Source organism: Phasianus colchicus, unplaced genomic scaffold (genome assembly GCF_987193195.1).
Source record: "Phasianus colchicus unplaced genomic scaffold, bPhaCol1.hap1.1 HAP1_SCAFFOLD_107, whole genome shotgun sequence".
Lineage (NCBI taxonomy): Eukaryota > Metazoa > Chordata > Aves > Galliformes > Phasianidae > Phasianus > Phasianus colchicus.
In genome coordinates this window covers 27,314-48,042 of record NW_028325277.1, presented here as the reverse complement: position 1 = coordinate 48,042, position 20,729 = coordinate 27,314, and the positions used below count along the sequence as shown (strand labels likewise).

At 56.2% G+C, this 20,729-nt stretch overlaps 1 protein-coding gene and 1 long non-coding RNA gene across 11 annotated transcripts; one reads left to right on the top strand and one right to left on the bottom strand.

Moving 5' to 3' along the window:
- The first annotated feature begins 150 nt into the window (after positions 1-150).
- On the top strand, positions 151-12,766 carry LOC149911467 (uncharacterized). Of its 9 annotated transcripts, none has more exons than XM_090133773.1 (16): positions 151-775; positions 3,867-3,992; positions 5,731-5,954; positions 6,096-6,598; positions 6,682-7,147; positions 7,661-7,722; positions 8,277-8,430; positions 8,682-8,938; positions 9,273-9,343; positions 9,697-9,776; positions 9,899-10,010; positions 10,376-10,499; positions 11,073-11,210; positions 11,530-11,672; positions 11,877-12,002; positions 12,112-12,766. In XM_090133773.1, the coding sequence occupies exons 5-16, from the start codon at positions 7,069-7,071 to the stop codon at positions 12,230-12,232; spliced, it is 1,467 nt and encodes a 488-aa protein (XP_089989899.1). In that variant the 5' UTR covers positions 151-775; positions 3,867-3,992; positions 5,731-5,954; positions 6,096-6,598; positions 6,682-7,068; the 3' UTR covers positions 12,233-12,766. The 9 variants fall into 9 exon arrangements, with proteins under 9 accessions (XP_089989899.1, XP_089989898.1, XP_089989897.1 ...); XM_090133772.1 differs by having other exon boundaries at positions 3,864-3,992; XM_090133771.1 differs by lacking the exon at positions 151-775 and adding an exon at positions 2,102-3,015.
- LOC149911466 (uncharacterized) lies at positions 12,001-20,715 on the bottom strand. Of its 2 annotated transcripts, XR_016463297.1 has the most exons (4): positions 19,448-20,715; positions 14,200-17,464; positions 13,904-14,097; positions 12,001-12,212 (listed from the first exon to the last, which is right to left on the bottom strand). It is a non-coding gene; the product is annotated as an uncharacterized LOC149911466 (long non-coding RNA). The 2 variants fall into 2 exon arrangements; XR_016463296.1 differs by having other exon boundaries at positions 13,904-17,464.
- Positions 20,716-20,729: the final 14 nt, after the last annotated feature.

Genomic DNA, 20,729 nt, shown 5'->3' with positions numbered 1-20,729 from the left:
CGGCGCACCGACCAATGACAGAGCGGAGGAGGCGGGGCCGAGCGCGGGCTCTCCGCCAATGGCGGCTGCGGACGCGGGGCCGCCGCCATGGTGATGCCGATGGCGCCGGCGGGATGGAGGAGCCGCGGGGCTCCGTGCGGGGAAAGCGGCGCTCCGCCGCTCCGCTGCCCCGCCGCCGCCCTCGGGGACGCCGCGCGGTCGGGGGAAGGCGGCGCGGGGGCACCGCCGCCGGCCCCGTCCGTCCCCCGTCAGAATCCGGCTGTCCTCGGAGGGGGAACCGAGCCGTCCTCCGTCGTTGCGGCGAGGCGCTGCCGGGCTGCGAGAAGCGGCGGCTGACCGCGAGAGGCGGGACCCGCCCGGTGTCCGGGAGCGGCTCCTGGCTGAGCCGGGCAGCCCCGGAAGAGAGGGAGCGATCGCACGGATCGAGGCGCGTTCGAGCCCGGCACGGAGTCCGGCCCAGCGGAGTCCGCTTCTCGCTCGGCTCCAGTCATCGGCAGCGCTGTGCTGAGCTGCTGCCCCGCAGCTGCAGTCTCCAAGCGCCGTTTTCCATCTGATGCCGTGGAGACGGCGCGCCCTCCCTCATTGCAGCGCGTAAAGCCGCCCCCCCGGCAACAGCGCATGCGTGATGGCGTCCCCATGGCGACAGCGCCTCGGCGCGTGCGCCGCGCCGTCCCCGCTGAGTGACGTCACCAGCCCCGCGACCCGAGGAGGAGGCGGCAGTGCGGAAGTGGGGCGGCGCACCCCGGGGCTCCGAGCGCCGCCTCAGCTTCTACAGGTGGGTGTTCGGGGGGGGGCACCGGGGCGGGGCCGGGGTTAAGGGGGCTGGGGGCCACGTGCCGCTCTGCGTTGGCCCCGCGGGGTCTCTGTGGCGCTCGGGGCTTCCGCTCGGCGGGGGCAGCTGCCTGTGTCTCCCCGCCTCCCCCGCCCCGTGTATTTCACTGCCCTCCTCCCCTCCCCCCGCCACTGGTCGCCCACAACCTCCCCCGTCGCTCTGTGTGACCCCCGGGGTTGCGCCTCCCCTCCCCTTTTTCCCCCTTCCAGTTCCCCCATTCTGATCACTGTAGTCCTCTTCATCATCATCAAATCATCAAATCACCAAGGTTGGAAAAGACCTTCAAGATCATCCAGTCCAACCATCCACCTACCACCAATATTTTCCCACTAAACCATGTCCCTCAGTACGACATCTAAATGTTTTCTGAACACGTCCTGGGAAGGTGACTCCACCATCTCTTTGGGCAGCCCATTTCAGCATCTAACCACACCTTTGAAGAAGAAATTTTTCCTAATGTCCAATCTGAATCTTCCTGGCACAACTTGAGGCCATAAACAGACAACCTGCTGTTAATACTTTTCCTAATGCCCTGACAATACTGAATGAGAAACACATCAACCTCCTGCTAGATATCTCCGAATCAAGTCAGTAGAACAACAAAGAAAGTAGGAGATGCTAACATCTGAGAAAAAATACTGAGAAGGGGAAGTAAAACAAGAAGAAGGCAATGAAGTGGCAGGTGGATTGTCCCTCCATACCTCTGCTGGTCCTTCACTAAAATTCTTTTCTGAGGGCAGGGCTTTCTTCTCACTGCAATTTCTTGTTTCCTGCAGCCCTTCCCTAAGGCAACAGACACATTCCTGCCAGCTGCATTAATAACTTCCACCTTGTGACACTGAAAACAGTGGGGAACTGTTTAAAAGCATCCTGTCTTGTACAGATACATACAGAAGCAGCAATTACAGTAACAAGAGGAATAATAACGACAAGAAAAAGCACAAGGTGGAAAAAGTCTGTGAAGAAAGTGTGGGCGAAAGCATTTTTTCAGGTTCCTTGCACGAAATATTCCCAAGCAACAGACACTGTGAAGTGGGAGAAATCCAGAACTTCTACAGCATTTTGTCTGAATGCCCTCACAAAGAGAAAGGAGCGGGCTTCAAGACAGGTATCAGGATTTGGCCAATAATAAAACATACCTTTAGTTTTAAATGTGTTCCTTAACCCATTGTGTTACTTTGGCTCTCTCTGAAGGGTTGAAAACTAAGTGCTTTTTTCTCTGCTTGTAATCCATTTCCTGTGGGTTGTTACCACCTATCTGTCTGGCAGGAACTACCCAGTTACCCTGCTGATCAAACCTTACCTTTGGATGTCATCCAAAATTACTTAACAGAAAAGAATCCAACTGGCATATCTACTATGAGGAGAATGAGCAACATTTCCTTGAAGAATTTACTCAAAGTAGGCGTGCGTATTATGTGCCAAGAAAAGAAGGAAATTTGATGCTAGCATCAGTTGATGAACATTAGCATATATTCTTTATATGGTACATGCTGAAGGCAATGCTGGAAAAAAAAATATGAAGAAAAATCATTGTTTTAAGGTCTTCCTGCCTCAATTTAGGGAAAGAAAATGGCAAGTTCTTCAATGGAAAGGCTTTTTTGTTGTTTTGTTTGTTTGTTTGTTTGTTTTCCATGAAGAATGGAAGTACTTCAAGAGATGGGGGTTTTGTTGTCAATGTCTAAACAAAACATTTGCATTGAATTCAAAATCTGTATGTTTCAGCGTGTCCAACACAGCCAAAATATTTTGCTTAGAGAAGGCAGGCATGTGTTACTATTTTCAATGCGTTTCATGTTTTAAAAAAAAAAAAAAAAAAAAAAGTCAATAATGAAGCATTCACTCTGTTGATCCAGTTCTCACTGAGTCATTAAGGGCAGGGAACAGAAGAGACAGAAGGATATGAGACATCTTTGAACGCAGCGTATACAGCGGACTACTGAGAAATTCAAACCCAAACGTCTAGACTAAGTGGAAAAACTTGAAGGAAAAGAAAATAAAAACAACACACAAAAACACAACTTGGAACGAAGTCAAAAAACCAGGATGAAATGAAACAAACTCCATCTCCCCTCATGGAGATGTTTTGATGCAGTTTGGCAGACCAGCTATATGCTCACTTCCTGCTCCCAGGCCAGCTGTGAAGATTGCTCTCTGAATTCTGGACTCACAGAATCGTTAAGGTAGGAAAAGGCCATGAATATCATCTGGTTCAACCGTAGACCTCTGGAAGGTTTCCTCCCAGACCACCACCCCCTTCCTTCAGGGGACAGGTGCCATGGTTTATTTTAGTGGGCAGCACCTCCTCAACTTAAGTTCCCTTGCCTTCAGTTCTCTTGCCCCTCTGCAAACACAGCAGCATGCCCCTAAAAATAAACAAAGAAATAAATAAATAATCCTGTGGTTTTGACACCTGTCCTCAAATTCCATGTCTGCTTTGACAGAATTACATGTTTTTAGAGGAGTACTTGGCCTGTGATTTTCAGTTAGTTCTGTCAAGCAGTGCACAGACCTTGGTCTCTGTAAAATGGGGCTCTCAGATAGGGTGAGCAAAGCTCACATGAGGGGAAATCACTAAGGGCAGGCTTGTCAGCAGGTTTGAATCTATCCCCTGAACAAAAAGAAGTGAAAAAACAAATTTGGCATCTTGGAGCCCAAACTGGCAGGCCTGATCTGAAATGACATTGCAGTTTTCATTAGCTAGTAGGAGCTGATTTTTTTCCTCCTTATCCAACACGACCTTGAAACATACCTTAAGCTTAAGTAGGTTGTTGTAGTCTTCAGGGGCCTATACTGGCTTTCCACTAATGGAAACTAAGTTTTGAACTCCAGGGGATGAAATGAGGTGAACAAAATTGTCTATCTATCTAGTCACAGCTGTAAGATTTAAGGCATATGAAATAAAAAATGGGGCAAAAGGGACACCAAGAACCAGTTTGAACTTTAAGGTAGTAGAATATGTATAGGGCTGGAGCTGAAGAAGTAGCTTAAATAAGAGTCTTGTTTCTTGTTTTTGGCTTTTGTGGTTCAGCAGGGTGCAAGGATGACAAATATTTAATAGCAGACCACTTCTGCCACAAAGCATGGCCATGGCTACAGAGGCTGGATGATGTCAGAGGATACAGAACAGCAGTCGTGTGATTATCCAGTGCATCACGTGGTAAGTAGGGGAGCTAATATGACTCTGACACCAATTCTTAGTCTACAGGCTTTTGTAGGATGGTATTCCTTAGCAGTATCTTTCACCTGGGGGTAAAGGGAAGGAGACCAAACATCCTCGGACAACCACATGCAATTTCTCACCATCATCAAAAAAGTAACCTGCTGTCAGTCATCTGGCTTGCTCCCTTCTGAGGTTACAACCCTACAACAAAAGCAATTCAACAACAGACCACTCATAAACTCACGGTCAACAAAAATAGTTCTTTTTTCTATTGCTGGAAGAGCTGCAGCAGTTTCAGTCTCCCGATGAGCTATACCACTGCAGCACTTCTTTGGGCTTGAGTTAGTGGTGCACCACTTTAACTTAGTAGGCTTAGTAAAATACAGAAGGTACTTCACCTTTTTACTGAGAGGGAGGGCAGGAGAGGCAAAAATTGCTACTTTTTGCAAACTACCCTCAGTTTGCAGTATCCCAATGCTCTGTATGAAAGCCTAAAACCACAAAGAAAATGACTATATCTTTAAATATTAGCAATGCAATTTCCTTTCTTCTATTCTTGTGAATTCCAACTGCTTTCCTGATGTTTGCACTTACCAAGTAGACAACCCAGTGATTACTTTCTGTGATCAAACCTGGCAGCTGTGAACTCAAAAGGGCAGGCTGGAACGAAAGCAACACAGCAATGCTGGAGAAAAGAACAGCGTGGCTTCACGTGGTGATGGAGCTTTGTTTCCTATCTCCTCTGAAATTCTGCTCTTTCACATACCCTGCTGTTGTACAGCAAGAGGAAAAAAACAATCAGTGAAAGGGTTGAGTTTGTAGGAGACATGAGCTCCACTTGAAGAGCCATGAGACGTTGGCTGGTATGCTGGTTCAAGGGTATGCTGGTAACTCGTAAACTGAGAAGCCTCCAAGTAAACACTCAGTGTGTCAATAAAAGGCTTGGTGGAGGGCAGAGAAATGTGCTGCTCCTTAAGGCGTGGTGCCCCCATGAACGGATGCACACGGTGTCCATCTCTGCTCTGCATTTAACGCAGGGCCCATGTCCCAGCCCACGTCCCAGCCTCGGATCGCGTCCCGACCCATGCCTCGAAGGACTACATCGCAGTGCTCGCCCTATACGCGGGACCAGCTGCTGAGCCCAGATCCCCCAGCGGGGGCAAGGGGCTGCTCAGTAGGGCTGCCCTTTATGCTCTCACCCCCTCGGGCCCCTCCTGCGAGTCTAGGGGGCGCCGAGCTCGAAGGTCGCTCGATGAGGGCCGGGGGTCGCCGGTCCGGTCCGGTCCGGTCCGGGGCAACGGCGAAGGGCCGTCCGCACACCCCGGGAGCTCCCCGACAGCCCGAGCGGCCGCAAACAGGGTTAAGGCCGAGGCGATTTGCGCGTAATCCCCGGCACGGCCCGGGGAAAGGGGCGCGGTGCCGGGTAGGGGCGGTGAAGGTTCAGGGAGGGCAGCTCGGCTAGACCCCCGGGAGCCGGGGGAGGGAGCGGAGCCGGTGGGGAGGGAGGACGGGGCCCGGAGGGGGCCGGGGGGAGAAAAGGGAGGAGCGGCAGGGGGTGGAGGGAAGGAAGAGCGGCGTGGGGAAGCCGAGCGGCGGAGGGAGGGAGGGAGAGGAGGAGGCGGCGGTGGAACGCGCTCGGCTCCGTGGGCCGAAGGTGCCCACCCCTCCCCTCTGTGCCTCCCCCGTTTTGACCTCCAGGGTCCACCTGTCTGCCCCCCCCCCCCCCCGATCCCAGCACCGGATGCCAGCACCGGGACAACCGCCTGTCCCGAAGTCCACACTGTCACTGTAACCGTGGAATCTGGGGCCGTACCAACCCGTCTACCTCAAGAGCCCCATCAGCGTCCTACAGCTCCTGGAGCCTGGTGTCGCTGTCACCCTGGCTGTCCATGACTGTCCCAAGCTGTCCCCCCTGCCATGGTGGCACAACTGCAGCGCGGTGCCATCCTCATTGAAGAGGTGACGAGGAGGGGTACAGGGAGGGGGGCTGGGGGCAGTTGGGGGACACGTGGGGTGTGACATGGGGTTGGTGGTGTCACCATCGTTGGGTATCACCTTCACTGGATGCCATTGGGTGTCATCGAGTGTCACTGTCTTCAGGTAACACCGTGACACCGTGACCTCGATGTGGAACAGCCGTGATGCAGTGTCCCCATCCCTGGCTGTCACTGTTGTTACCGTCATCCGGTGTCGCCATCACTCGTGTGTCACCATCCCTTGGATGACATTATTCCCTGTGCTGTGATCACCACACAGAGGTAGGCACTGGTGGCCCCGCGTTGTCACCGTGCTGTCTCTGAGCCTCTTGCTGTCCTTTGTCACCCCTCCAGGCCTGCCTACAGCCGGACTCAGTGACACTGGAGCCCTCTGGTGCCCATCATTGTCTGCCACGAGGACGGGGACACACACGGTGGTGAACTCTGTGCCACCACCAGAGGAGACCACATGTGACATCAGCGTGGCACAGCCGTGATGCAGTGTCATCATCGTTGTGCGTCGCCAGCAGCTCACCAGCTTCAGCCTGTATGACACGTGGCAAGTTCTCGTGCCATTTGCCGAGTAAACCACGGTGACTGTCAATAATGATATTTCAACCTCGTGAGGTGTGTGTGTGCCTGTGAACGCACAGGTTTTTGTTTATTAAGCAGACGTGAAACAACTTCTCTTACTAAGCCATTAAAGTTAGGCTTGCGTTCTTTCATAACAGAATTCAGTAAGTTAACTGGAACTCCTCCTGGAAGAGGAGATCTCCTCTCCATGCCAGTGACCCAACAGAGCTCCAGGTGACCCGGGCTGATGTCACAGTGCGATGCGCTGCATCACAAGGAGATCTTCCACAGGGCAGCATCAGTGCCAGCACTTCCCTGCAAGGCCTGGGCGCTGCTGCAGCACTGCTCAGGGGCTCTGTCCTTCTGCGGTCAGGAGTTGGCTCAGGGGCAGCAAGGCTGCACTGGGTGACCTTTGTTGACACGTGGAGGAGCAGGGGCACTTTGCGGAGAATTGTTGGTTGGTTGAGGAGCCTTGTTTGTGGAGGGCATCCTTAGTTCTGAGCTGAGGGCTGTCGGCCAGCGACATGGAAGGCTGCTGGACTGTGAGCCTCAGCTCGGAGCTGGTCTACACGTTCCCAACGCTGCTGGAACTCTCTACCAAAGGTAAGGCTTTCCAGACTCCCTTCCCAAGGCATCGCACGGGGCTGTTAGCTGTCCAAAGCCTCAGCTCCTGCTCTCTGTGCTTGGCTGGGCATGGCTGGGGGCTGCTGCAAGAGCCCTGCCCAAGGGTCCAGCTCTTCTGGGGACCACGTGGCAGCCAGGTCCCAATAGTAGAGCTGCCCAGAGCCCCCAGGTTCCTTTAGGCATGCTCAGTCCCCTGTGATAGGGCAGTCCAAGACCAGGTTTCCCTGGGAGAACACACCTACAGGTGCTTCCGTAGGTTCCTGCTCTGGGAGGAAAGGCATCCTGTGTCCCACAGGCTTCCTATGTCCCCGTTTCCCCTCGGGGCCCTGAATAAGGCTGAAATCAGAGCAAAGCCCAGCTCCGCTAGCCATGGCGGTGCTTTTCTGGGGTGTGTGCGTGTGCCTGTATCGATCACTGTCTGTGTGAGGAGCTTGCCAAGCAGTTGTGAAGAGGCTGTCCTGGAGCATGACATGTCTTTTCTTTCCTTTGCAGAGATTGTGGCGGTCTGGGATGCCGTGTCTGATTACATCCTGGAACAGATGAAGCTGGACAAGGTGGGCTGGTGTGCTGGTGGCCCTCGCCCTGGAGAGAGGTTCAGTCCCGCCAAGAGTGTGGGCCTCACAGAGCAGTCCCTCCCTGAGCACCACACTGAGCAGCACGCTGAGCCCAAGCCGGGTGCCCAGAGCAGCCTGTTGGCCAACTGGGAGGGAAACCCAAGGCCAGAGCTGCCCTGAGCAAACGTTTGGCACACGCAGGGGCTTTGCTCTGCCCTGTGATCAGAACGGGGAGAGCCAAGGGAGAAATGGGTGGGGGATTTTTTCTGGCCCTATGCCAAGGATGTCCTTGGGAATAAGTCCCAGGCTTAAGCCCTGTGCTGTAAATGCCCGGGCTCTTCTCTAGCCAAAGGATGTTGGGAAATACTATGCGAAGGTGACTGTCTTGCAGGGATCACAGATTTTTCCAAAGCTTTCCGGAGAGCCCCATCTCACCCTGCTGTCCATCAGGAGTGGGGAGGGCGGAGAGCAGTGACCCCATGCTCTTGATGTTTGTGGCTTTTGCCGCCCCTAAAGTACACACTCGTCAGCCTTTCTGTCTTTTCCCCGTGCAGGGAGTCCTGGTTCCGGGGCTTGGGGTCTTTGCTGGGGTCCGAGAGCAATTCCACAGCAAAGAAGAGGCAGTTTCGGTGCTAAGGCCTGTCTTCCAGCTGGACATCGGGGTGCTGTGGCTGCAGGACCTCCAGTCTCCCAACGACATCATCCCTGGTGAGAAGGCAGCAGCCACCTTCCCCTTCCTGTCCCACGTCTGGCTGGGTGTGTTATCCCTGCTCTCTGGAAATGGCCGGGAGCAGCAGAGAATTGTCTGCAAAGCTCGGGGTACAGCGTGAGTTCGTCCCGAAGGAACCACAGCTCAAGAGCTGTTTCTCCGAAAGACCTTTTCTATGGGATTTGGTCACGATCATGTTGCATGGGAATGTGGCTTGCTGTGGCAGTGAGGCTGTGCCTTCTCCTTGCAGACGATGTCAAGATTGAGTCGCTCAACTACCGGCAGCTCTCGCGAGCCTCCGGCGTCCCGCTGAACGTGGTGCTGCGCTGCGTGCGAGAGAGCGTGCTCTTATACTGTCACCTCCTGAGGAACAGGGAGCCCGTCTCATTTGTCTTTAAGAACATTGGCGTTATGACGTGCCAAGACGACTTCCTCCTCATGAGGTTCTTCTGCAGCTGCATTACAACGCTGGAAAGCAATGCCACCGTCCTTTCTCTGTTCCGCACTGTAAGTTGAGGAGGTTTTGAGGGTGCGCCATCAGATCACTGCTGGCCAGCCTGGATGTGGCAGGCCAGTCCAATGCTTGTCCCCACGGCTTTCTCCACTGGCAAAGAGATTTCCTGGATCTCTGCCCCTGCAGAAAGCCTGGCAGTGCTCTTGCACAGCCTCTCTATTTGGCCATCCTGCTCCTTCAGAGCAGAACAAAGCTCTGATGTTCACGGAAGAGGCTTTGGTGGAGAGCAGCTTTCTCTTGGCATGGGAGCCAGGCTTGCTTCCTGTCAAGAAGAGCCATGAAAAAATGGCCTTGGCAAGCCTCCAGCAGGTCTGTGTCCCTTTGCAGAGATTTTGGACAGAAGATTCTGCTGACTTCGGGCCAGAGACCACCGCCCATGGGATCCGGGTGTTCCCGAGGTGAGCGCATTTCCTCTGCAGCACTTAGCTGGCCAGGAGACAGGCTTATTTCCCACCTCCTCCTCTGAGACGTGCCCTGCTGGGTCTCCGTGCTCGGCATCCAGTCGGGTAGAAATCCTGGAAAGTCTGGCTCCTGGGAATCATGGTTGTGTTACTGGTGCCCAAGCTGTCCCGATTCTCATCAGAGAGAATGGACTGCACGTGCAGAGGAATTTGGGCTACGTGTGCTGGTTTGGCATGGCCAGGAAGGAAAAGGATGCCACGCTTTGCATAGCACATAGATAAATACTGCCACCCAACTGTGTGGGGTAGGAAGTCATCCTTCTTCAAGGGTTGTCACTCTTTGTTTCCAGGTTTCAGCTCACTGTGGAAAAGAGCAGAGCAGAGGTTGCCGCGGAAAAGAAAGCTGCAGTAGAGCGGAAGATGAGTAGAGGTGAGGGAACGGGTCCCAGCTGTAGGGAGGTGGGCCCTGTCCCGTGCCGGGTGACCGGATCCAGGTTCACGTGCTGTGTCCGTGGGGCTGCTCTGAAGAACTTCTTTCTGTCTTGGTTCCAGGGGGCTCTGCCGGCAGGCTGCTGCAGAGGCGGAAGACACTTCCCCCCTCCATGCTGCTGCAGCGCAAGCCAAGCTCAAGGCAGCAAGACGTGGTGAAGGAGCCTTCTGCCAGGTGAGAGCCTTGGGCGAAAAGAAGAAGGAGATGCGTGTGCTCGTGTAGGAGTAGCCTCCCCTTTGGAGCTGCCAGCTCTCAGCACCCAGAAAGGCTCCTGACACACGTGTCCCAGTGGGAGCCGTTCTCTCCAGGGATGGCAAGCACGCGGCACAATTGCTCGAGGCAGACACGCCAGCTTCATGTTCCACCCTGGCCCCCGATCCCTGGGGGAGCTGAATGCTGATCCCCATTGATGGCAGAAGCTCTTCTCCCTTCAGGGGTCTCTCCGCACTGCACCGGAGCCCATCTTTACGGCTGTGGGAGCACGGGGGGAGACCGAGGTGCCCTGGGCTCCTGCAGACTCCTCTTGTGTCTGTTTGCAGCGCGCTCCCGCCATGTGCAGGCAGCTCCCGCGGGACGAAGAAAGCGGGACAGAAGGAAGCATCTACTCCTGCCCAGACCAGCACTGCACTCCCTGCCACAGAGGAGTCTAAGAGGGTGCTGCAGGTACCGGCCCTGCCTTGCTACGGGGACTGTGCTGCTTGAGACTGCACAAATGACAGAATGGTAGAATCATAGAGAAGTTTGGGTTGGAAGGGGCCACTCAGACCACCTAGTTCCAATCCCCTGCTGTAGGCAGGGACACCTGTCTCTAGACCAGGTTGCTCTAAGCCTGACCCAGCCTGGCCTTGAGTGCTTCCACAGGGAGGGAAGCAAAAGCCTCTGTGTGTGCAGTGACCTGGAGCACAGCCCTTGGGGTGCCATCATTTCACATTTCTACCCGCTCCTTCAGCTCCTCTTCAGTAGATGGAGGGTGCTGCACACCTTCCCTATCTTTTCTCGCCTCCTGGCCTGCCACCTGCCACAGCACTCTGATTTTGAGCAGGGGCCATGAGAGTGGAATACGACCTCTGAGCCACGTTTGCTACAAGTTGCGGATCCCGTCCTGCCTTTAGGGCCCCTGGTCCTTCAGGGACAAAACAGTGCTGACCGGCTGCCAGAGGCGAGGAGCAGGAGCGTGGAGCTGAAGGAAAGTCCCAGGGGCTGAGGCTGATCCTGTATGCTGCTGTGTCTCTGCAGGAGCTCCGGGAAGTGTCTGCATTGTGGAAAGAAGTAGACCGCACGTGGCCCATGCACCAGCAGCAAGTAGAGCAAGCACGGGCAGAAAGGGCGGCGTGGGAAGGCTGGAGCGTAGGGGCGGACCAGCGTCCACCCCAGGTACTGTCAGGGATCGAGCCTGCTGGCAACAGCCGCCATCCTCTGAGCCAGGCTGCGAGCTCAGCAGGACTGAGGGGGTGGGGAGCGGGACAGGCACCGTGCAGCATGGCAGGGGCTGGCCTGCTCCTCCTGGGGAGGAGAGCTTGGCACCTCGCAGGGAGAGCCCTGCAGGGAGAAGGGAAGGGCGGCGGGCAGCCGTGGGCTGGCAGGGCCAAGTCTCCTGCTTGCCGGGGCCTGCTGCGGGGCCCTTGACAGAGGGCTTCTGAGAAACAGCCCCGTGCTCCCAGCCACTTTGCTGACAGCGTCTCCTCTTTGGCAGCTGATGGCCAGGCAGAGCATGCGTGCTCCGCATCCTCCAGCCCAGCCCAGGGGACAGCAAGTGGAGAGGAGGTGGAGGAAGGATGTGGATCCTCTGCCGGGAAGTAAAATGGGAACAGCGACCAAGCTGGCACTGCATGCTGAGTAAGTGTGTGCGGGCTCTGCTGGCTGCCTGAGGCACTTGGGCAGCTGTGACCCTGCAGCTCGGGGACAGGCACGGCCCGGCCAAAAACTCTGGCGGGGTGCAAGGGTGGGGACACGCGGCAGCACGGGGATGCTGGGCTGGGTGAGGGGAGAGGCAGGGGGGCTCAGCAGAGCCCAAGGGATGACTTTCTCCTCCTGCTGCAGCCTCCTTTCCCCACGAGTGGCTCAGGTGCTCCAAAGGTTGGAGCCGCGCCTCCATCAGCAAGAGGCTTTTGCCAGCACAGCGGAAAGAAACCGGCAGAAGCTGGAGCTGAAGCGGCAGCTCCCCTGGTGAGCTCCACAGGCAGCAGATCCTGAGAGCCGGGCTGGAGCCCAGCCTGCACTACTTGCCTGCGCTCAGCCCGTAACGCTCCGTGCGCTGTTCTTTTCACCTCCGCAGTGCTCGATGCTCGCGTCGCTCCAGAGGGGAAGGTGCAGCCAACGGTGGTGACCGCGGTGGAGCTCTCGGCAAGGGGGCTGGGAAGCTGTCCAGATTTCCACCTGTGAATGGAAGATCATAGAATCAAAGACTCATTGAATGGCCTAGGTTGAAAAGGGCATTGAAGGTCGTCTAGTTTCAACCCACCTGCTATGTGCGGGGTCGCCGACCACCAGACCGGGCTGCCCAGAGCCATATCCAGCCTGGCCTAGAACGCCTCCAGGGATGGGGCATCCCCCACCTCTCGGCAAGCTGTTCCAGCACGTCACCACCCTCCGCGGGAAGAACTGCTAACATCTAACCAAATTCTGCCCCCCCTTCCACAGTTTAAAACCATTCCCCCTTGTCCTGTCACTATCCAGCCTCGTCAACGGCCGTTCCCCCTCCACTTTATATCCTCCCTTCAAGAATTGGCCACAATGAGGTCTCCCCGGAGCCTTCTCCTCACCAAACTAAGCAAGCCCAGTTCCCTCCACCTTTCTCAATAGGAGAGGTGCTCCAGCCCTCTGATCATCTTAGTGGCCCTCCTCTGGATTCGATCCAAAGCTCTGCGTCTTTCTTGTACTGGGGCCCCAGCCCTGGACGCAGTACTCCCAATAAAAATAAATTGGCCTTATTTCCAGTCGGTCTGCTGGTGTCGTGTCTGTTGCCATCAACTAATGTGATGGAGCCGTGCTTTGAGAGAGGAGTTTGGGTGGCAACAAGAGCTGCTCCCAAGGCCCGGTAGGCCCATGCTCTCCAAGAGCGGATTCCCAGGACGGCAGCCATCTCTGCTGGCCGTGCACACTTCCTGTGCAGAAGAATTGATGTGTCCCCTCGTATCCCCATAGCTCCCTCCCAGCAACAGAAATTCCGTGGGAGAACCGCAGGGGAGCTCTGTGGGGACGAGGAGCAGGCAGGGGCACAGGGAACATGAGGGCTTCTGAAAGGCCTCTCCTTTCCCCAGAGGGCTTGTGAGCACTCCTGCCTGCAGCTGGGAACTGTATTGCCAGGAGCTCTGCAAAGGTGGATTTGCTTGTAACTGTAGGCAGGGAGTTTCAAACCAACACTGCCGTCCACAAGGGGAACATTTACATTCTCTGTCTGACAGCACTGAGACAAAGATTTGAGCTGGCAGTCTGAAGGCCACATTAAGCTTGACTGGAACAGCTGTACAGTGAGAAACCATTTGCCTTTTCACGGGGAACACAGCTGGAAGGGAAATCCAGAACAGGGGAAAGGAAGGCAGATGGTTGCCAGGCAGAGCTCTGAGCGCAAGGAGATCTTGGAGTGGATGCTCCTGGAAGAGATGCTCAGACACATGCGAGATGAGGACGCGATCCAAGACAGCCAGCACAGCTTCACCAAGGGCAGATCGTGCCTGAGCCATCTGGTGGCCTTCTACATTGGGAGTGCCGGCACTGGTGGTCCAAGGAGGGGCAACTGATGTCATGCACCTGGGCTTGTGTGATGCCTTTGACATGGTCCCGCCCCATATCCTTATCTCTAATTGGAGAGAGATGGATTTGAGGAGCAGCCTCTCGAGTGGATAGAGAATTGGCTGGATGGTGGAAGCCAGAGGGTTGTTGTCAGTGGCTCCACATCCCGGCGGAGGCCGGTCACCAGCGCTGTCCCCCAGGGGTCCATCTGGGGGCACACTAACACTACTCGATAGCCTAATGGGGTGTGACTGATCAGCCCCGCCCCGCTGCCGGTACTGCTGGCTCTGCCCTCGCCCCGTTGCCGGCTCGTTAACGGGAGCCCCCGCACTTACCGCTCACCGACAGCGATCGCAACCCTCCTTGCGGTGTAGTCCCGCGTACGGGCGGCTTACGGTTTCTCCTCGCTGAAACAGCCCGCCTGATCCTCACAGCCCGACTCCTCCTCTCCGTCTGTGGTGGGCAGCGACGCGAGGCTGCCCTCCCAGAGGCTTCTTCTCGGCGGGGGCGCGGATGCAGAGCCGTTGCCCTGGCGACGTCCCCGCCGCGTCAGCCGCTCTCGCCAGAGCTGCCCGGCCGCTCTGTTGTCTCGGGGATCCTGGGTGAGGGGACCGAGCGAAAACCCCCGTACCTCGCGGTCGGTCGCTGCGGTTCTGGCTGGAACAGCTCCGAAGCAGCGAACCTCGGCGATCGAGGCTTCTTGCGAGGCACAGTCATTGAGGCAGAAGGGAGAAGCGTTCATTTGTGTCCCCGTGCGAAGTTCCGGAGGAGAAACGAGGCTGTTCTCCCCCTGAAGCCGAAACGGAAAGTTTCGGAACTATCGCTCATGGGTTCCTTTTGCTAAACTCACACGTTGGTTCTTAAACCGATGTGCTAATCCCTGCTGCCGAACAGAGCACCCCACATCAATCCCTCCTCTTCCTTTGAGGATTATGGTGTTTGTATGGTTGGAAATATCCAGATAATTGCATAGAGAGACGCTTGGAAGGAGGATCGAGGGGAGTATCTTGATGCCTGCCTGTTGCATCCCATCCTTGGAGCTCTGCCCTCCCCCGAGTCGCTCTCCCACCTCCCCAGGAGATCCCTGAGGGCTCTCCGTCCCCCCACTCTCCCGGTCTTCTTCACCCCCCACTGCCCTTCGAGCCCCACTCAGGCTTCAGGCCCCGTGCCCCCCGTCCCCCACCCAGGGTATTTCACTGCCTTCCCCCCACCTCCACCACGGGTCGCCTACAACCCCTGGAGTCCCTCAGTCTGACCCCTGGGGTTCCACTCTCCCCCCTGTCCCCACCTCCAATTCCCCCATTCTCATCGATGGAGTCCTCGTCCACCCCTCCCCAGTTGTTCCTCCACCAGTGTCTGCCCCTGTTCCCCATTCTGACCCCCAGGGTCCCATGCCTGGCCCCCTCCCATCCCGTTCCTTCCTCGGTCCCCCACTCTGATCCCTTGTGTCCCCTTTCCCGCCCCCCCGTACGTCTTCCCATTTTGTCCCGCAGATTCACCCCCCCCCCCAGTCCCCTCTACCTGACCTCAAGAATTCCCTGTCCCCCCAAATACCCCCACTCTAATTCCCCTATTCTGAACCATAGTCTCCTACCATCCCCCAGTCCCCTCAGTTTGCCCCCCTCCTTCCTGACCCCATTTTCTGATCCATAGAGTCCCCTGTACCCCCCATGCCCTCCTTCCTGACCTCTAGAGTCCATTCCCCCATTTTGACCCCCAATATTCCCTAACAGGACCCCCCTTATGTCCCATAGTAGCCCCCCACAACCACCAGCTCTTCCCTCCCTCCTTCCCCCAGGCCCCCTTTCCACTCATGGAAGCTTCATTCTCCTCCCCCCAGTCATCCCCCCACAACCCCCACTCTCTGCCCTAGACCCCCTTTACAGAATCACAGAATCACAGAATCACAGAATCACAGAATGGCCAGGGTTGGAAGGGACTTCAAGGATCACAAATCTCCAACCCCCCTGCCACATGCAGGGCCACCAATCTCCCTGTTTAATGCTAGGCCAGGCTGCCCAGGGCCCCATCCAATCTGGCCTTGAACACCTCCAGGGATGGACAGGGCATCCACAACCTCTCTGGGCAGCTGTTCCAGCACCTGTAAAGAATTTCCCCAACGTCCAACCTAAATCTCCCCTCCCTCAACTTCAAACTATTTCCCCTCGTCCTGCAGTCATCAACCCTTTCAAAGAGTTGATTCCCCTCCTGTTTGTAGGCTCCTTTTAGGTACTGAAATGCTGCAATGAGGTCACTCCTCAGCCTTCTTTTCTCCAGGTTGAACAAGCCCAACTCCCTCAGCCTGTTTTCATAGGGGAGGTGCTCCAGTCCCCTGATCATCTTCGTGGCCCTCCTCTGGACCCTCTCCTGTCTTTCTTGTACTGGGGGCTCCAGACCTGGACGCAGTATTCCAGATGGGGCCTCACAAGAGGGGAACAACCAAGAACAATCACCTCCCTGTCCCTGCTGGCCACCCCTCTTCTGATGGAGCCCAGGATACCATTTGCCTTCCGAGCCACAAGGGCACACTGCTGGCTCATGTTAATTCATCCATCAAGACCCCCAGGTCCTTCTCCACAGGGCTGCTCTCAAGGACCGCTCCTTCCAGTCTGTAGGGATGCCTGGGATTCCTCCGGCCCAAGTGCAAAACTCTGCACTTTGCCGTGTTGAACCTCATCAGGTTCACCCGGGCCCACCTTTCTAGCCTCTCGAGGTCCCTCTGAATGGCATCCCTTCCTTCAACCGTGTCGACCGCACCACTCAGCTTGGTGTCGTCAGCAAACTTGCTGAGGGTGCACTCGATTCCGTCATCGATGTCATTGATAAAGATGTTAAAGAGCACCGGTCCCAAGACAGACCCCTGGGGGAAGCCACTCATTACCAGCCTCACCTGGACATGGAGGCATTGATGACCACCTTCTGTCTGCGGCCTTTCAACCACTTTCTTATCCATCGAGTGGTCCACCCATCAAATCCACATCCCTCCAGTTTGGAGAGAAGGATGTGGTGGGGGACCATGTCAAAGGCCTTGCTCAAGTCCAGGTAAATGACATCGGTCGCCTTTCCCTTGTCCACCGATGCCGTCACTCCATCATAAAAGGCCACCAGATTGGTCAAGCATGACCTTCCTCTGGTGAAGCCGTGCTGGCTGTCACGGATCACACGCCCTTTCCTCATGTGATCAAGCATGTCATCCAGGATGATCTGTTCCATGATCTTCCCAGGCACAGAGGTGAGAATTCACTGGCCTGTAGTTCCCAGGGTCCTCCTATTTTTTTTTTTAATATTTTATTTTTTTTAATTATTTCTTTTACACCCTATAGAAGCTCCCCACAACTCCCCAGTTTTTCCCTTCCATCCCTCCCTTCATCACCAGAACCCCTTTCCACCCCACAGCAGTCCCACTCACTCACACCTTCCCCCCCTAGATTCCACACAACCCCCCTTTCCAGTCCAAAAAAGTCCCACTGACCCCTTTCTCACCCCACCCACACCCTCCTTTATCCCCTCTTATCCCCCCTTGGAATCATGCAGAAGGATCTGCATGAGACATCCTAGAGAGGTTTGGGGGCTCCAGGGGGCTCTTCTGGACTCAACCAGAAGAGTCTGGAGATATCCCAGAGGGACCTTGGGATGTCCAGGGAGTCCCCGGGTTGGTCCTGTGGCACCATGGAAGGATCTGGAAGTTCCCACTATGGGCCCAAGAGCTCTGAGGAGTCCCTGGGCTGATCTGGAAATGGCCCAGCAGGGTCTGGTAGGGTCCAGGGAGTTCTCATGTGGGTCTGAGTGGTCCTGGAGTCATCCAGAAGGGTCTGGGGATGTCCCAGAGGAGTCCTGGGGTGTCCAGTGGGTGCTCATGCGAATCTGGGGGGTCTGGCCATCCGTCTCATCATCTGCTGTAACGTGACCACAGCACTTTCATCAGTGGTTTGGACTCACAGCGACAAGACGCACTTTGTCAACTGTGTCACCAAGGAATCATAAGAATTGGAATCGTTGGAACTGGTTAATATGGACTGCTGTTTGTACTCTACAGAACCCATCCTTGTTCAGTGTATTAATTTTAGTTTAGCTACTTTTAGGATTGTTTTTGAACCGTGCTTCTTTTTCTCTTAATAGCGAAGGGGGAGATGTGGGATAAAGAAAGTCATTATCTTGCTAATGAGTAAAGAAACTTAGCAGTAACTTGAGCCAGACGTAAACACACACGAGGCTCCTGCTTCCTACATGTAAGTTGCTGTTGCACGGGTATAAAAGGTTGTAAGCATCTTCAGTAAAGGTCCTTCATCCTTCCTTCTGCACCAGCAAGGGAGTCTGAGCCTCTCTCTCCGCACCAGCAAGGGAGCTCGGAGTCCTCTTGCCAACAAAGAGGAGAGGAGAGGAGAGAAGGAGAGGAGAGAAAAGATTGAGCAGAACAAAGGAAAAAGGGAAGAGAGGAGCTTGTAAGGGGGAGAAGAGTGATGAACAAGAGGGGAGAAGAAAGAGGGCAGAACAGAAGAGAGGATACAGGTAAGAAGAGCAGATCTAAAAAGATCCTTTTTCGGAGCCGGACACCATCACTCTGATCAGAGTGCTGTCATCTGTTCCCAGGCCCTAGAAAGCAAAGCAGCCACGTGCACAGAACGTGCTGGAGAATCACTGACAGACACAAAGGTCTCAGGGGGCTGGAGCACCTCCCCTATGAGGACAGGCTGAGGGAGTTGGGTTTGTTCAGCCTGGAGAAGAGAAGGTTGCGGGGCGACCTCATTGCAGCCTTTCAATATCTGAAGGGAACTTACTCCCAGGAGGGGAATAAACTCTTCATAAGGGCTGATAATAGCAGGACACGGGGAAATGGTTTTAAGTTAAAAGAGGGAAGATTTAGGTTGGATGTTAGGGGGAAGTTTTTTACTAGGAGGGTGGTTAGGTCCTGGAACAGGCTGCCCAGGGATGTTGTGGATGCCCCGTCCTTGGAGGTGTTCAAGACCAGGTTGGACGAGGCTCTGGGCAACCTGATCTAGTAAAGGTGTATGTTTGGTGGCCCTGCTAGGCAGGGGGGTTGGAACTACATGATCCTTGAGGTCCCCTCCAACCCAGGTCATTCTGTGATTCTGTGATTCTGTGATCTGTCTCAGTGCCCAGTCTTGTGCAGGAGCATTTACCTGCTCTTAATTACAGCAATTTTGCATTAATGGAGCGATCCATTAGCAGCTAGTGTGGAGAAGAGGAGGCCCAGGGCAGACCTTATTGCTCTCTATAACTACCTGAAGTGAGGTTGTAGTGAGCTGGGTGTTGGCCTCTCCTCTCATGTAACTGGTGACAGAACTAGAGGGAATGGCTTCAAGCTGCACCAGGGGAGATTTACGCTGGACGTTAGGAAATACTACTTCTCTCAAAGAGTGGTCAGGCAGTGGAATGGGCTGCCCACGGAGGTGGTGGAGTCACCGACCCTGGAGGTGTTCAAGGAACGTTTGGATTTCGTGTTGAGGGATATGGTTTAGTGAGAACTATTGGTAATAGGTGGACGGTTGGACTGGATGATCTTACAGGTCTTCTCTAACCTTGGTGTTTCTGTGATCTTCTGTGATCTTCCCAGTCCCCAGTCCTGCCCTGTGCTGGTGCTCTGCAACAAACAGCAGTCCAACACACTGTGTCCCTGCAGAATCACAGAATCGCTCACGTTGGAAAAGACCTTCAAGAGCATCGAGTCCAACCATGACCTGAGCAAAGTACCCCAACTCTAACAACCCTCCTCTAAATCATGTCCTGGAGCACCACATCCAAACAGTTTTTAAACATGTTTGGGGATGGTGACTCAACCACCTCCCCAGGGAGCCCATTCCAGTGCTCAACAACCCTTACTGTATAGAAGTTTGTCCTGATATCCAACCTAAACTTACCACATGCCTGTGCGTTCTGTGCAACCCCACAGATGTGACAATGGGGACTGGCTTCTGCACTGGCTTCTCAAAGGAAACGGTGTCAGGAGGAAGCAGCTGATCCTGCCACTCACGCTGCTATTCTGGGAGTCCCTCCCCAGGACTCCCACAGCTTCCTCTTCCCAGCCCCGCTCAGCTCCTCGCGGGCTGCAGACGCTGCTGAGGCTCTCGCACTCCACGGCCGTCATCTTCTTCTCGTGCTGCCGGACCGCTCTCTGCAGGGCTGCGCTGAGTTCCTGCCGCTGCAGCCAGAACCGCAGCTCCCGTGCTGACGGATGGAGGAGCTTCGTGCCGGCACCCACAGCACGTGGTCCCCGGGCTGCCGGTGGCACGGCAGGATGCTCCCCTCCCTGTCTCCCATCGCCCCTCAGCTACGCCATCCGCCTATAATCTGCCTAAGGATTCCAAAGACCCTGCAGAGGGCTCCGGTCAGGCCGATCGACGGCTGATGCCAACGGCACGAGGTTCGACACCACCACACGCCGGGTCCCGCACTTTGGTCACAACGACCCCAGGCATCGCTGCGGGCTTGGGGCAGAGCGGCCGGAAGGCCGCGTGGAGGAAAAGGATCCGGAGCTGCGGGCCGACGCTCGGCTGAACGCGAGCCAGCAGCGCCCTGCGCAGGCGGCCGAGAAGCCGGCCGAGCAGCAGCAGCAGCTGATCGCCCCGCGCTCAGCCCCGCCCCGCACAGCGCCGGCCTCGGGCCGGCACCGCGACCGCCGCCTGCAGCGGGACGCCAAGGTGCCCCGGAGCCGCTCGTCTCCAGCGGGTTCCCCACGCCACCGCCGGGCCGCGCCGCCCGCCCGGACGCCCCGCTCCCCCACCTGCCGGCGGCCGCCAGCCCGCGCTCGCCGCTCTCCAGCAAGGCCCGCACGGAGCGGGGCGGGGCGGGGCGGGGCGGGGCGGGCCCGGCCTCGCTGAGGTCCCCCACGTCCCCGCCCTCCTCCCGCAGCCGCAGCCGAGGCCCCGGAAGCGGAGCGGGCGCACGACGGCAGGCATCGCGAGGGCAGCCGGGCTGGGGCCACGGGGACGCGCGCGGTGATGTCGCAATGACGGCGCGCCCGCGGACAGAAAGGACCCCGCGCGGAGCGCCCGCCCCGTTCGGCGCACCGACCAATGACAGAGCGGAGGAGGCGGGGCCGAGCGCGGGCTCTCCGCCAATGGCGGCTGCGGACGCGGGGCCGCCGCCATGGTGATGCCGATGGCGCCGGCGGGATGGAGGAGCCGCGGGGCTCCGTGCGGG

Coding starts and splice junctions, on each gene's coding strand:
- LOC149911467 (XM_090133768.1), top strand. CDS start 7,471: ATGTCCCCGTTTCCCCTCGGGGCCCTGAATAAGGCTGAAATCAGAGCA. Junction 9,344..9,696: donor GGGATCCGGGTGTTCCCGAG/GTGAGCGCATTT, acceptor CTTTGTTTCCAG/GTTTCAGCTCACTGTGGAAA. Junction 12,003..12,111: donor CTGAAGCGGCAGCTCCCCTG/GTGAGCTCCACA, acceptor TCACCTCCGCAG/TGCTCGATGCTCGCGTCGCT.